Source organism: Agelaius tricolor, unplaced genomic scaffold, assembly GCF_023055355.1.
Source record: "Agelaius tricolor isolate 1412-34295 unplaced genomic scaffold, bAgeTri1.0.p SCAF_3, whole genome shotgun sequence".
NCBI classification, from domain to species: domain Eukaryota; kingdom Metazoa; phylum Chordata; class Aves; order Passeriformes; family Icteridae; genus Agelaius; species Agelaius tricolor.
In genome coordinates this window covers 55,038,555-55,052,615 of record NW_027269263.1, presented here as the reverse complement: position 1 = coordinate 55,052,615, position 14,061 = coordinate 55,038,555, and the positions used below count along the sequence as shown (strand labels likewise).

The window sequence follows — 14,061 nt, the reverse complement described above, 5'->3', positions numbered from 1 at the left end:
AGTGGGCAGTGAATTGGCTAAGTGATAGTTACATGGTTTAGAAGTCTGGCTGTGCAAACCACTTCCTATGTATGCAATTTATACATATAAAAGACAGTGCTATTTTCTTCCAAGTACAGAACAGTCCACTGAAATTTCTGAGCTGCTATTTTAAAAAACAGCACAGCCATAAACCTGCAAACTGTTGAGCAATGTAGACCTTCTTTTAAAAATGAGACTTAGCTTCAAAAAAAAAAAAAACAAACCAGCAGCAAAACCAGCCACTTGTTTGATGATGAGAACAGAGACAAAGAATGGTGACATGGTGACAAGTCTCATCTAGGCTGGGTGACACTCACCCCTTCTACAAAGCATAGAAAAACCCCTGACCTGGTGGGAATAAGGGCAGGGAATCTTTTAACAGCAGACTCTAAGGGGAAAACACAACATAATAACCTTATAGAAGCAAATCTCCTGTTTAGGGGGTCTCCAGCACAGCTTTTTCCCAAGCCCAGTTTGTGAAGAAGAGGAGCCCTGCAAGCAGCCAGCTGGCCAATGCCAGCACAGGCATTTCTATATATACACATATTATATGTATATATATATGTGCACACACATACACAGAGTTAAGATAGAGAGATATCTATACAGGAGTGAAGGTGTATGGATCTGTAGGATCTGCAAGGAGATGTTGGTAACAGACACCTTTACCAGGAACTTTTTAGAAGCCAAGAACATAACCTAAAAACAATATTATCAGAAACTTTTATTTGCTGTGATTTGTAGCTTCACAGAAATACTGAAAGGAAGATGCAAGTAGTTCAGATTTTCAGTTTGCAGACAGAATACAGAAACACATGACAGATTTTTTTAGATTAACAGCCATAAAATGAATGACTGGATCTGCTGCAGGATAAAAAAAGAGCATTTAAAATAATTTAATAAATTAGATATTTTTAAATTACATTCTATTCTATGTGTACAGATGTAAATTTTCTGTTGTTTCCTATTTTTGTGTTTAGTATGAACATATGACAAAGGCAAGTTTTTCTGTTAAAATGGGTGAGAATCAGACAATGGCTCTGAACTCAGAGCCACACTAAATATTTTTTGAAGTAGAACAACATCTTCCTATTACCTTAAAAGAAACATAGTCAATCAATTCTAAACTACAGAATCCTACAGATATATGGTGGGGAAAACTATAATTCCCAATGTTGTTATTTACTAGGCTATTGTTAAATCCTTTGTTAATAGTTGGATATCTATAGAAACCCATACTTTGAGATAGCAGTAGGTACAGAAACCCATAATTACTGATAGTTAAAGCAAACAAACAGTAAAAGTATCTTTTGCCTAACCATGCTAGAAAAATCAGAATATGCCAACTGAATGAAATACACTGAGAACAGGACAAAACTACTGTGTTCCTAACGTGCCATTATAGTTGATCAGTGCTTGTCTCTCTCCTTCATTTTATCAATGTAGTTCAGCACCTCTAGAGTCCTCCCGCCAGGCAAACTCAGGTACTCGGCCTCAGCAGAGAAGGCGTCGGTCCCGGCCGTGCCGCTGGTGCCCGCGGGCTGCTGCCCGTCCCGCACTGGCCATTGCTGCTCTCCTGCCGGGCTGCGGGCAGCGGGGAGCGATCCCCCACAGCTGCACACCCTCAGGGTGCCACACTGGGTGCCCACGTCCACCTTCTCTACGGTCACAGAGCCCTCGGTCTGCGACCAAACATCGCACCTGGTGCTGCTACCGACATGCTCCCTCTTAAAGGTGTGGTGCGATGGGCCCTGAGACAGAGCTGGGTGGGTTCTATTTTCCTCCTCTGTGGCACAAAAATTGGAGTCTTTCTCCTGAAGATTGTTTGCTTCTTTACTAGCCAAAGTACTGCTGGGCTTCATACCCACACTTCGGGTGTGAGAGCTCTTGGGGGCCTCTCTGCTCACTGAGGCTGAGAACAGGTTGGCACCATGTGCCTTCAAGGGCTGTTCATTCAGATATTCCTTCTTTCTGGCTGTGTCTTCCTCTTCAGACTGCTTGAACAGAATTGTACAATTGTAACTGTTCAAATAGGTCAGTAACGAAGGACTAAAGTAATGACTTGTTAATAGCTAAGTGAAATAAACAGAAAGGCCAGAACTGTCTGCTTTTGGTTGTTTGTGGGTTGTTTTGTTCCTTTTCCAAGGACGGCTCTTGGTGAAGAGAAGGTGGCCAATGCAGACCTCCACTCTCCCATGCAATTTATAATCTCACACCATGGCATTTTTGTGTTCAAGAATGACTGAAAACACAGTGCATCAAATCATTCTGCTTTACAGGCATGTAATGTAAGGCAGCTATACATACAGGAAGAGCATAGAACATTGCTTAGCATATTCCAACAGTCATGCAATATAATTCCACAAGGCCAGCCATTATCAAGAGAACAGACCACATGTCTGTCAAATTACTTATGAAAATTTACAGCTCATGATTTCTTCTCCTCATCAGACATGAAGTTACCTCGTACAAAACAAAACAAGATTCCAGATACATCCACCCTTAGGTGCACTCGGGCATAGAGAGATGAATAAAACCCTGCCAGCCCACAAGGATTTACTCACTGTGTCAGGACTAGAGCTCAAATAGCTCTCAGTCTGCCTTGGAGAGTAACTGTAAGACTGGCTGCTGAGTGGTGAGTCCACATCTTGAAAAATTAGATGAAAAAGAAAGAAAAGGTTACTCACAGAACAATCCCCAAAGATCCAACTCTCAAGTACAGCTTGTAGAATTAAACATTACTATTTCTGATGCAGGTTTAAGATACTGTTTAACAAACAAAATGTTAGCAAGGTCAATCCAGTTCTCAGCAACTCTTCTCAGGTCAACACATCTTAACAGAGGTTGTGAGATGGGGCCCCCAAAGCCTCAGCTCTGCTGTTAATCAGCAGCAGAACTGGGCTACCCAAAAAGAGGTGGGACTCTGGAGAGCAGAGTCTGCACAAGAGCACAGCAGACTCCATGTGCACACTGGAGTTACATATTTCTTTCTTGGAGGCCCTTGAGAGATCCTCTTCTCTGAAATGCAGCCAGCACCCTGACCCTACAGCTACTGAGTGAGCAGGAAGGATGTAGGATTACCTCACTTACTCCCCCTCCTTCTGTCCACACATGGAGTGACAGCATATAGTCTATTGGAAGAGAATAACTCTTCAAGGAAAAGCAAGCACAGCTAATTCTTAGTTACCTGGTAATGCTAGTTGTCTTTTTACAGTGCTGTGTGAATCAGAAATACAAGCCCTTATCAAATTTAACATCCTAAAAAGATCTTTCTCCCTGGCTTTAAAAGTAACTGTTTCAGTTTCACATGTAGAGAAAATATTTTTACATGATAATGTATAAATAATACTAACCCATCTCATGAAGATATGAACTCAGTCCAAACTTATACCCTTTCTCTTGTGCTGTGGTGAACTGTTAAAAATAATAAGGTATTAATAGTGAGGGTTCAGCTGGATCAGCATCTCAGGTTAAGAGAGGAACATTCAGTTTCTGTATTACATAAAGAGTCACTGCACCATACCACAAATTATCTTAAGAGGTACTTTTACCCCTGCGTAGTACCGTATGTAGCTTCTACAGGCTTCTACAGGCAAGACATCTGAAACAATTTTATATGTATGCTGGCACAAAGCTCCTTTATAATACTGAAGCATCCTGCATATAGTGTCTGGGCATTGCCTGCAGAATGTGACTGTAAGTGTTGATGGGTAACTTACCCAATGTCTTTCAGGCATCAGCCAAAGTGTGAATGAAACCATGTGAACTGTGGACCTGTCTGTCTGAACCACATCACTAGCAGCAGTTCTTTCTGAATTCCTCATATAAGCCATGATGGAAAAGAAGCTTCCATGGTAGTTAATTTAGTGAAGCTATATTCAGTTTCTAACTGTTGTGGATAATCCTTCTCCACCTCAAATGAATCATGCAAACAGAGGGTTTGACAAAAAAAGACATCTTTTTAAAAGTTACCTCTTCAAACACAAAGACATGGTTCTGATTCCAGGCTGTTTCTTTCACAGACTTGTCATCACTGAGAAAGGCAAACACAAGTTCTCTGGTAAGTGATTTTTCCCCAGTACTTTTATTTTCTTTCTGAGTTAAATTCCTTACTGGTGACTTTTCAATTTTTACTTTGTCTTCAGTAACCATTAAATGCTTCCCACTACTGAGATCACTGGACTTATCTCTGAACCTGAGATTTAACACCAAGAATATGTTTTTCATAAACTTCATTTCAGTTGAAATGCAAAATGGAATTGAAGCAATAACAGAAGATAGTGCTGTTTTGTAAAATGGAAGGTACTATGTATCAGTCTTTGAAAAACAAGTCTTTAGTAAAACACAGAGGACTCACATAGCCCAGAGGAGACACCTACTTGCTCTGTAGCCAGTGGAATGAGACAGAGTATTTTAGAGGACAAGCCAGATCAACAGCTTAACTTCAGGATCTCCAAACTGTCCCATGAAGCAGTATTTCTGTCTTATTATGGGCAGATACACAGAGGCATAATGGGCTTTCCTGTGCATAGATTTATTCACATTGTACAGTACTATTTTCACTAAGAAAAACTGAGTCCTCAGCAATACTGTTTAGAATTTTGCCTTCTTGTGCTCTTAGCAGGATTTCTCCAATTCAGCAAAGTCTCTGCAGTTATCACTGGTTAATAGATTGGTAATTTCCATGACACTCACCTTTTTTTTCTTGAATAATTCTGCACATTCTCCTTTAAGATATTCTGCTGATCATGGTAATAAGCAAATGTCTCTAAAATTAAAAAAAAGGTAAACCTTGATTTTGAAATGCAATAGAATAAATACAATTTATATAAAAGTTTCTGTCAAGATTTTAAAATCATTTAAATAGTGGGTTTTAAAATTATGTGACTGCATTCTGAAGATTCATGATGTTTTCAGTTGGGGCAGATACATCTCTGGTTATAAGAACATATATCTTTAAAAGGAGAATAAAATCCAGAATACACATCCTTAAAATATGACACGCACCAATTTTTTCAAGGTTTGCTCTTCTTTCTTTCTGTTCACAGGGCATGAAGTAGTGCTGTCCCTCATGACAGTTCTGCCGGTGTGTTTTATGAAGTGCACTTGTTTCCTTGTAGCTTGTACTTGACACATTATTACCTTTAAGGAAAACCTGTTCTGGAGCTGTGAAAATGCCTTCAAGGTGTCTGTCTACAGAATCTTCTTTTGCATTGATTGCAGGATAAACCCTTCTAGAGTCACAAGAATAATTTCTGTTGGTAATTTGATTTCGAACATCAGGAGCAGTGAAAAAAATGTCATTATTGCTTTGGTTAGAAAAAGGATTAAAATGCTTTGTGGAAGGATTATTATGGATTGGTTGACTCTCTTCCTCAAATAGTGCCAGAAAGGAACGACCACTTCCATCTTTCAATCCTGCAGTTTCTTTCACAACATCAAATACTGGATCTTTTATTCCTTCACAGTTTTCTGATTCATTACTGGCTATTATCACTGGATTTTTCCTGGCAGAATTCATGCAGTCTGGCCTGGGGGTAGGCAATGAGGTATAACAGGGGTAGAAGAGAAAAAAGCATTTTGCTGAGTACACAGACAAGCAAAATACTGTTAACACAACACTTTATGATAATTTGATGATAAAAATATCAAAAACTTCACTGTTCATTACACTTGATTTTGTCCTAAATATACAGTATTTCAACTGAAAAAGTGTGTATTTTATTATGTTTTATATCTACTTTATGGTAATATTGATTTAAAAGGGGTCCTATTTCTAAATGTCTCCAAATATACAAAGCCATGGAGTACATCCTCCTGGACAGAGAATTGTGATTTATAAAATCAGCCACAGTATGTCACTGCTGCTCCACCAGCTGACCAAAGGCGGCCACGTCGGGGAGAAAAAGAGAAAGAGGAAAAGAGTTTCTTCCATTCATAAAAGTAGTTTGCTTAAGACTATATTTCTCTTCCATACTGAAAGCCCATAACAAGTGACTTTCATTTGTACTTGAAATCAGTAAGCCTGATTCAGCACAGAATTTTTCTGTTCCACTGTCAGGAGGCCAGTCAGACATTTTGTTATGCCTCTACTTTCCTATCCCACTTCTGAAAGTAGTGGTTTTGAAGATTTTATCATGTGAGGACCATGGACATGAAAGCCATCATGCTTTCACTTGGCTCTTAATCTAACATTTTCACTGTGGTTTTTTCCAGGATGGATCTGCTGACTGACCTTTCAGAAACTCTGAGCAAAAAGTTGAGATTCTTCTGAAGGACAGAGATCTGGCAAAAAAGGCCAATCAAAAAAAAAAAAACCACCTTTCTTTAAAACATTCTAAGCAAGGCTATCAATAGAATTTTGAACTGAAATGTAGTACAGAAAACTCTTACTGGAGAAAATGCCTGTGGTGTTTTGATCAGCAAATACTTGGAGCTGGATAAAGATTCTATGGAATTTGAATGAGAAACTAGTTTTCTCTAGTTACAGAAATTTCACCAGGACAGTTTTAGAAGGCTAAACACACTAGAGTTTATTTCAGAAGATTCTTAGATAGATCTACACAAGGAAGGTAAAACCATTTTGTGAAGCAATTCAGAGAGCCTTTCTCAACTCCAGCTGAATATTTATTATGCAAAATAAAATTGAGGAGTAGATGAGGAAATATGACATGAAAACATTTAATTAATATTTAATAACTTTGAGGTGCCACAGGTCTCAGAATTATGGACATTGATTACATCATTACATTAAACAACTGTATAAATTGACACCCTACTTTTCACATACAGTGGAAGAAACTCCCTTCACAGAAGAATTGTGATCTCTTGAGGTATAAGAATTTATAGCTACAATGGATGAAAACAAAATGCAGACAACACAAAGAAATGGATCTGAAGAGCAGTTGGAAAGGAAATGGTGTTAGTGACCCATGAATGGGTAGAAGATGAGAGGATGTGACATAAGCAGATGAGTGCAGGCCTGATGACTGGTGGAGAAAGGAGAGATGTAGGTGAGGTGAGGTAAGGTTATACAGGGCTCAGTGTAAATATATTAATTGGGAATTCAGTCAGATGTGCAGCAAGGTGAATACTGTTAGGTTTTGCTGGAGAAAGCCAGGAGAAGCCACTAGAAGAGTGGAAGTTAAAGGGGCTGATGTGTTTAGTTTTTATTTGGCCAGTGATTTTATGGGTCACTTGACTCCCCAAGCAAACAGCGTGCAGGCCCTTCAGGAACAGCAAAATACTGTATGGCCTTTTTATGTCTCTATCCAGCCTAAGCTAGAGATGGACAGGAACTTTCAACCATATGGCAGACTTATGGAATAGAAGGAATAAAGTAAGATTAGCTATGTAAGACCTCTAGGTGCAAGGGAGAGCCACTGGAAAAAAATTAAATAAAATGTTCAGTACAAATGAGTCTGGCCCTAAATCATCTGTGATTTGAAAGATTTTTAATCAGCACATACAAAAAGAAATATATTCTCAATTTCTATCCATTCTTTTAAAAACAAAGTGTATATTCTCATAGAAGTATTATTGAATCAATTATAGGGGAAAAAGAAAGCTATAGTAGGATCACATATGAAAGAGAAGGAAAGAAAATGTTTTGTTCCAGGAACCACTAACATAAATAATGCAGGTGCAGATGCTCAATTGCTACTGCATCAAGATTGTCAGAAAAGCACTTGCAACACTGCCCTGAACTAGTAACCCCTGGGGCAGCTTTCCCCTCTTCGTAGCTTCTTAGTAAATCTGCGCTATCATTCAAGGTGAATTCAGCAACACTATCATGTCTGTGACACTGCAAAAAATAGATCATGGTTCCAAGTGCCTACCCAAAATTCAGATTTTACTGCCTTTCAGCAGATTTAAATAGCTTTGTTTAGTATTTCCATTTGATTTCAATTTTTATTTGAAAAAGTCAGTGAAAAAAACAAATAGCAATAAGGTTTTGATTATTTTAGTATTTTTCTTAATTAAACTTGACCCTTACTTTCCTCATTAATGTAAAATCACAGCCTACCTATCAAATGGCTTGAACAGCTCCTGAGACACTGTATCAGACTTCCTGAAAATGCACTGGCTTGGAGGGTTTGTATTCCAAGGGTCTCGATCAAAGCTGTTACCTGGCTGAGAAAACAGTAGAAGCTGTCAAACTGGGAATGTACATAATTGATACAGTCTTTAAAAGTTTCAGCTTGGGTTTGCAAACAACACACATATTTTCCCACGATTTTTATTTCTTTATATCTTTACAGCAGAAGCCCAAACCTCCTTACAGACCAACTGTTGCCAAACAAACTTCAGCAACAGATAACTACTTTAAGCATGACAATAACAGACAGTTTTTTCTCATCCTATTGTCCATTCCTCTGGTTCATAGCCACCCATTTTGGCTACTAGAATCCCATGGGAAACTTTGTCAAAAGCCTTCCTAAAGTCAAGGTAAATAATGCCTGCTCTTCTCTCTAATTCCCAGAGCTACTAATTCCATCACAGAAAGCAATTGGGTCCCCCAGGCAGAGTCCACCTTGCAAAATCTGATGGCTGTTTGCAGACACCTTCTTGTTCCTCATGTACCTTGGAATTGCCTCTGGGAGCTTAGTTCCTTAATCCTTCCAGGGACAGAGGGGAGATGATGCTTCCCCAGATCATGCCTACATTTTTGCAGGTGGACATAACATTTGTGTATTTCTTGTCACTGGGAAGCTTCTCTGCTCACCACAGCCTTACAAGGGTGATAAATATGTGCCTTGCAGTGATATCATCCAACACCCTGAATATACTAGGCTGGACTCTGTCCAGTCTCATATATTTCTTTATGTCCAAGTTACAATGGATTCTCTAACTTGTTCCTTCCCTACTGGTTCATTCAACTCCCCCCAACTCCTGACTGCATTTTAAGATGAGCCAGAGAGCAGATTTTGTCTGAAAAATTTGAAGCAAAATAGTCTTTGAGTACCTCAGGCTTTTCCATGTAATCTTTCACTAGGTCTCAACTCTATTTAGCAGTGGGCAGCATTTCCCTTGCTTTCCTTTCTTTGATGACACACCTACAGAAGTCCTCCTTGCTGTTCTTCTCACCCATTTTGATTCTCAGCTCTGGCCATCCTAATGCCACCCCTCCCAGCTGAGGGGATGCTTCTGTCTTCTTCCTGCCTTGCCCATCCCTCCTGGCACTCTTCCTCTTTGCATTTGACCTCCATCAGGGATTCCCTGATTCTGCCAAACTGGCCTCCAGAATCAAATCATTCTCTTGCACATAGCAGTGGACAAAACATAGTTTTGAAAACATATTTCTCAGGCTTCTTTGTTCTTCAGGTCAGCTTCCTGTGAGTTTTGGATTACTCATTCCCTGAACAACCCATCATCTCCCCTTCTGAAATTCCTCAAGCATTTCTTCCTCACTTACCTCAAAACTTCAAAATATCATTGGTGAAACACATTTTTTTTTATTATTTCCAATGACTAATATATTTGCTAAAAATAAAGCATATTGTATTTGCTATCACTTTTCTAAGGATGATTCTTTTAAGAATCACAAAGTTAACAAAAAGATAAAATAGTAATATGCATCAGAACAAATAACTTTCAACTGTTTCTTAAAAGTAAAGAGTTAAACAGCAGAGTACTGAAAATACTGTAAGAACTATGTTAATCACTGAGACATTAAAAGATAAAAAATTAGGTAATGGGATCACCTGGGATCATGCAACACCCAGTTACACTAACTGTATGTTTAGGAAAGCTGTATTTCTAGCTGTAATATATTTCAGATTTCTTTAACCAAATTTACAAGCCAGAAGCAAAAGAAAGCCACCAGTATGTGACTAATTCTCTCTCTGCAGATATCAGCAACACTGAGAGTTCAGTGAACAAAAGCTTGAGTTGAGCTTATTTCAGAACAATAAAATAAATATACAGAATATTCATTGCCACCAGCCTACAAAAAATGTTGATCAATCATAATTACCATCACTATTACACTAGTTTTACACACCAAATAAATGAAAGTTAGTTTAAAGTGATTCCATGGAAGTAAAACATTAACCAAACCTGGTTTTGCAGCTTTTTTTCATAGATCTGTTCCCAAACGTTGCCCATTAGTTTTGTGTTGAAATTTTCTTCTGAAAGCTGTGTACAGTAAGGGAACTGAAAAATAGAGGAGGGCAATGGACAAGCACTAAAAACTCTTGCCAAGTTGTCTTCGTTTTCTGTACTAGAATCAACATAGCCTAATTCCATTACTTGTGGAATGAGCTGGACAAAACACAACAAAGATATATTTTATTTAGCTAAAACTGTTTTGACTTAAGCATAAAGTTCAAAGTAATCAAGCTATTCTGTATCTTTTACATCTCTGCACATAAACCACAAAGAAGAGAAAATTTTCTATATTCTGATATAGAATATAGAATTTCTATATTCTGACTTTTCACTAAAAATTTAAGGCAATAAGGGCTTATTTCAGGGAAGCATGTAAGTAATTACTTAATCTGAAGCATGCACACAAATGCTATCCTGAGGAGAGATGGATATATTTTTAGCTTTTTTTCAAGAAATATATAGGCAGCATGAAAATAATTTATCCATATATTCTTAAAGAGAAAGAAGACTTCCTGTGTTTCAGTATCCATGAGATTTGTCCACTCTTTGAAAAATCACTTAAAAATACAGTAATTACTGCACATACTTAGTCTTATATCATAAGGACAATTAACTTACCTTATGCTGGTATTTAACTTTTTCTGAGAGATGTTGTCTTCTGCTTTCCAATACTTGCTTTTGTAACCTTGTAAAATGAATAAAAACAGCCTATGAAATACAAGATCAAAACGATTAAAATATTCTGAGTATTAATTTCAGAATAACTTAGAAATATTATCCCACACATCTTAAAACAGCCTGATTGTTAGGCAATTGTGAGCAGCCTGTCTGTGAATTGGTCACTTTAGGGTGTCCAAAGCTGGATGGGAAAACAGTGTAAGTGCATAATGCTGTTTGAATAACCTGCTCCTTGAGATAAACTTAATATAAGTACCTGACATGAGTACAGATACTTAAGCAGTTTTAAAAAAATCTCTCACCTTCATGTGCAGTTTTTAATTCAGAATTTATTAATTACTCTCTCACAGTAAGAGTATCACTGGAATGACAGGAGTGGTTGTAAAACTTCCCTGTTTACAATGGTATGTTTATGTTTCCTTGATACCTCAAATGTTAAGACTATAATGAAATACCTCTCCCAGAACCTCACTATTGCATAACTATTGCCTATTTTATACAAGTACCTGCTCTGGAGATCATCTAAGTTTGACTTGTGTTGTGTACGTGGGGGTGACATGGGAAGCTCTAAGTTATGCCTCCTGATGGGTTTTTTTTCATCTTCAGTGATATCAATGTGGACTGGCTTCCTCACGCTCTCTGCAATGAATGTATTTGTTATGTCAGTGCTGGGCTTGGAGAAAGTTCAGAGGTTCCTGAATTTTCATTAGAGTACAAAAGCTGTTGTTTTATATTTCTTACTCCATTTAAAGCCATATTTGTTTCTTTCTTTGCTACTAACAATACAAAAACTCTATTCTAAATGGGACAATAGTATAAATTATTGAGTCTTCCACTGTGTGTGTTGCCTTCCTCAGTCACCTTCTACTCTTCTGAGCATAGGACAAAAACATTCCATAATTTGGTTTATGAATATGTCACAGATGACAAGAATCATACAATCACAGAATCATTTAGGTTGAAGAAGACCTTTAAGATCATCGAATTCAGCCATTAAATCTGCACTGCCAAGTCCACCATTAAATTATATCCTTAAGTTCCACATCTACATTTAAAGAGCTAGGACTCAAGTTTTAGTGATGTTTCTCAAGAAGTTTAATAATGGATTTTAAGAAAGATAGCCTGGGTAGAACTGACAAGACTATTCCAAATGCCTCCAAAGTTATGAAAAAGGAAATGGATGGGAAATGGACCCACTCAACAGCAAAGAGGAAAATAAATGAATGTGGGGTAAAATTAATGAATAGAATGGGGAAGGTAATAAGTGTGTGTAGTGGTTTAGGAACAGTATTCTCCAATTTAGTGTTCCCACAGAAACACTTCAAAACATGTGCTGCTTGCTCCCTCTCCCTTCTCCCTCCTTTCCGTCTCCTTCTCCCTTTCCTTCTCCCTCTCCCCATCACTGCAGAGGACAGAGAGGAGAATTGGAGGCACAAAAGGTAAAGATCATGGGCTGAGATAAAAATTTACTGGAAGCAGCAATGAAACAAGAAATTCTATTAATAACAGAGTGATGATTCACAGGCAGGTGCTCACCACAGGGAGCACAACATTCCCTGGCCACTCACTGCCCCACTGGATGGGACTTCCTCCCCAGTGTATGATGTGAGGAGGTGTAGAGCCACCTCAGAGTCCTGGCCATGCCTGTCCTGGCTACTGCAAATATTTACCCTGGCCTGGCTTGGAACCAGGACACTGCACAAGGCTGTAAAGGTGAAGTAGGCAGGAGCCAAGGTTGTTTGATTCCTCTTATGCCTGGACTTAATTTATTCAGTCATGATTTTTGTATTAACATAATTTTTTTTACTTTAAAAATAAAACAATGTTTATTTGAGGGTTTAAGTTGTAAATGGAAGAACAAGAACTAAAATAACAGCAGTAATAGTTAAGAATAACTAATTCTGATGTGTCAGAATATCCAAAACTCACCAGTGTTTTCTTTTTTGGTTGATATCTGGTTAACCACATATAGATTAAGAAGATCCAAACTGACTGCTGAACTTTTAGGAGACGATACTTCCAGGAGCTTCATTTTTGACTTAAGTTTCTTTCTTTCAAAGTATTCCTTAATTTTTTAAAGGAGAGAATAACTTTTTGACAGAAGCTTCAACCATGCATTACCAGTATAGGCAATTATTTTGAAACTAGCAAGCAAGACCAAACTATTCCTAATATAAAAGCACACAGTTAAGTATCTCTGAATTCTCATGCCCTGTTTGCTCTTACTTTATTTTTATTGCCATGAAAAAGAATGCAAATATAATTTGGTCATATTCAAAATAAATCATTGTTATCTTGATGCCAAAAATGTAGTCCTTAAATGCTCATTTCTCAAACTTTGTGTACAACCACTAAAAATATTTCTTAAAATAAAAGATACCAAATGTGGCAAGAACTAAGTCCTAAAAAAATTTAAAGGGTCTTTTCAGGAAGCATGTAAGATAAGCAAGATTAAGTACACCAGATGTGCCATCTATAATGACACAAAGAGTTTATTGTTCTCCAAATTTCATTCTTGACAAACAAAATAGTTTTCTGACAAAAAAAAAAAAGAAAAGAAAAGAAGGGGAAAAAGTAAAAAAGAAAAATCTCTAAGATTAGGAATTCAGCAAGAATTTTTATTACAAGGAATAAAAAGAGATATGACTGACACTTTGAATTTATCAGGACAATAATATAGGAAACAAACATCTCTAATTTGCAGAGACTATTAATAACCATCCTAAAATCATTAATTACAGTAGATGAATAAATAAACCCAGTAAGATTTTTTTCTAAACAAAATACAGATATTGAAAACTGAAGGCTATGCCAAAACAAAAAATAGCATTGGCTTTTCTTCTGAAATGTAATCCCTGTCATGATTGCAGGTTAGATGTAACGAATATACCTAACATGCTTGTTGGTAACTAATTTTTAGTATCATTTATTATTATCTTTAGCTTCCCAGGATAATATTATCTATGGAAAATATCTGTTCTTCAGTTAAAATGAATATCTTTAGTAAGGTAAAATCATCCTGTGTACAAATCAACACTTCAAAATTCATTTTACTTTAGGACCCACACCCCCAAAATGTAATCACTTCCCTTCAGTGTCCCAGATGTTTTTTCCCCATCACCTCTAAATTACCAATTTACTAATAAATATGTAATAGTAATTAGAAAACTACCACTGTATTTAGTAATTTAGTACTACATTACTAAAAACAATCCTGCATTTTCTTGTTTTCCCTCTCCACTGAAACAAATT

At 37.4% G+C, this 14,061-nt stretch overlaps 1 protein-coding gene across 1 annotated transcript; it reads right to left on the bottom strand.

The window, feature by feature from the left end:
* Window positions 1-1,430: 1,430 nt before the first annotated feature.
* Window positions 1,431-12,841, bottom strand: REDIC1 (regulator of DNA class I crossover intermediates 1). The gene is made up of 11 exons (XM_071422048.1): window positions 12,739-12,841; window positions 11,316-11,448; window positions 10,750-10,816; window positions 10,081-10,284; window positions 8,048-8,154; window positions 5,029-5,552; window positions 4,717-4,789; window positions 3,994-4,054; window positions 3,375-3,435; window positions 2,586-2,668; window positions 1,431-2,015 (listed from the first exon to the last, which is right to left on the bottom strand). Exons 1-11 carry the CDS (start codon window positions 12,839-12,841, stop codon window positions 1,431-1,433), a joined length of 2,001 nt encoding a protein of 666 aa, XP_071278149.1.
* Window positions 12,842-14,061: the final 1,220 nt, after the last annotated feature.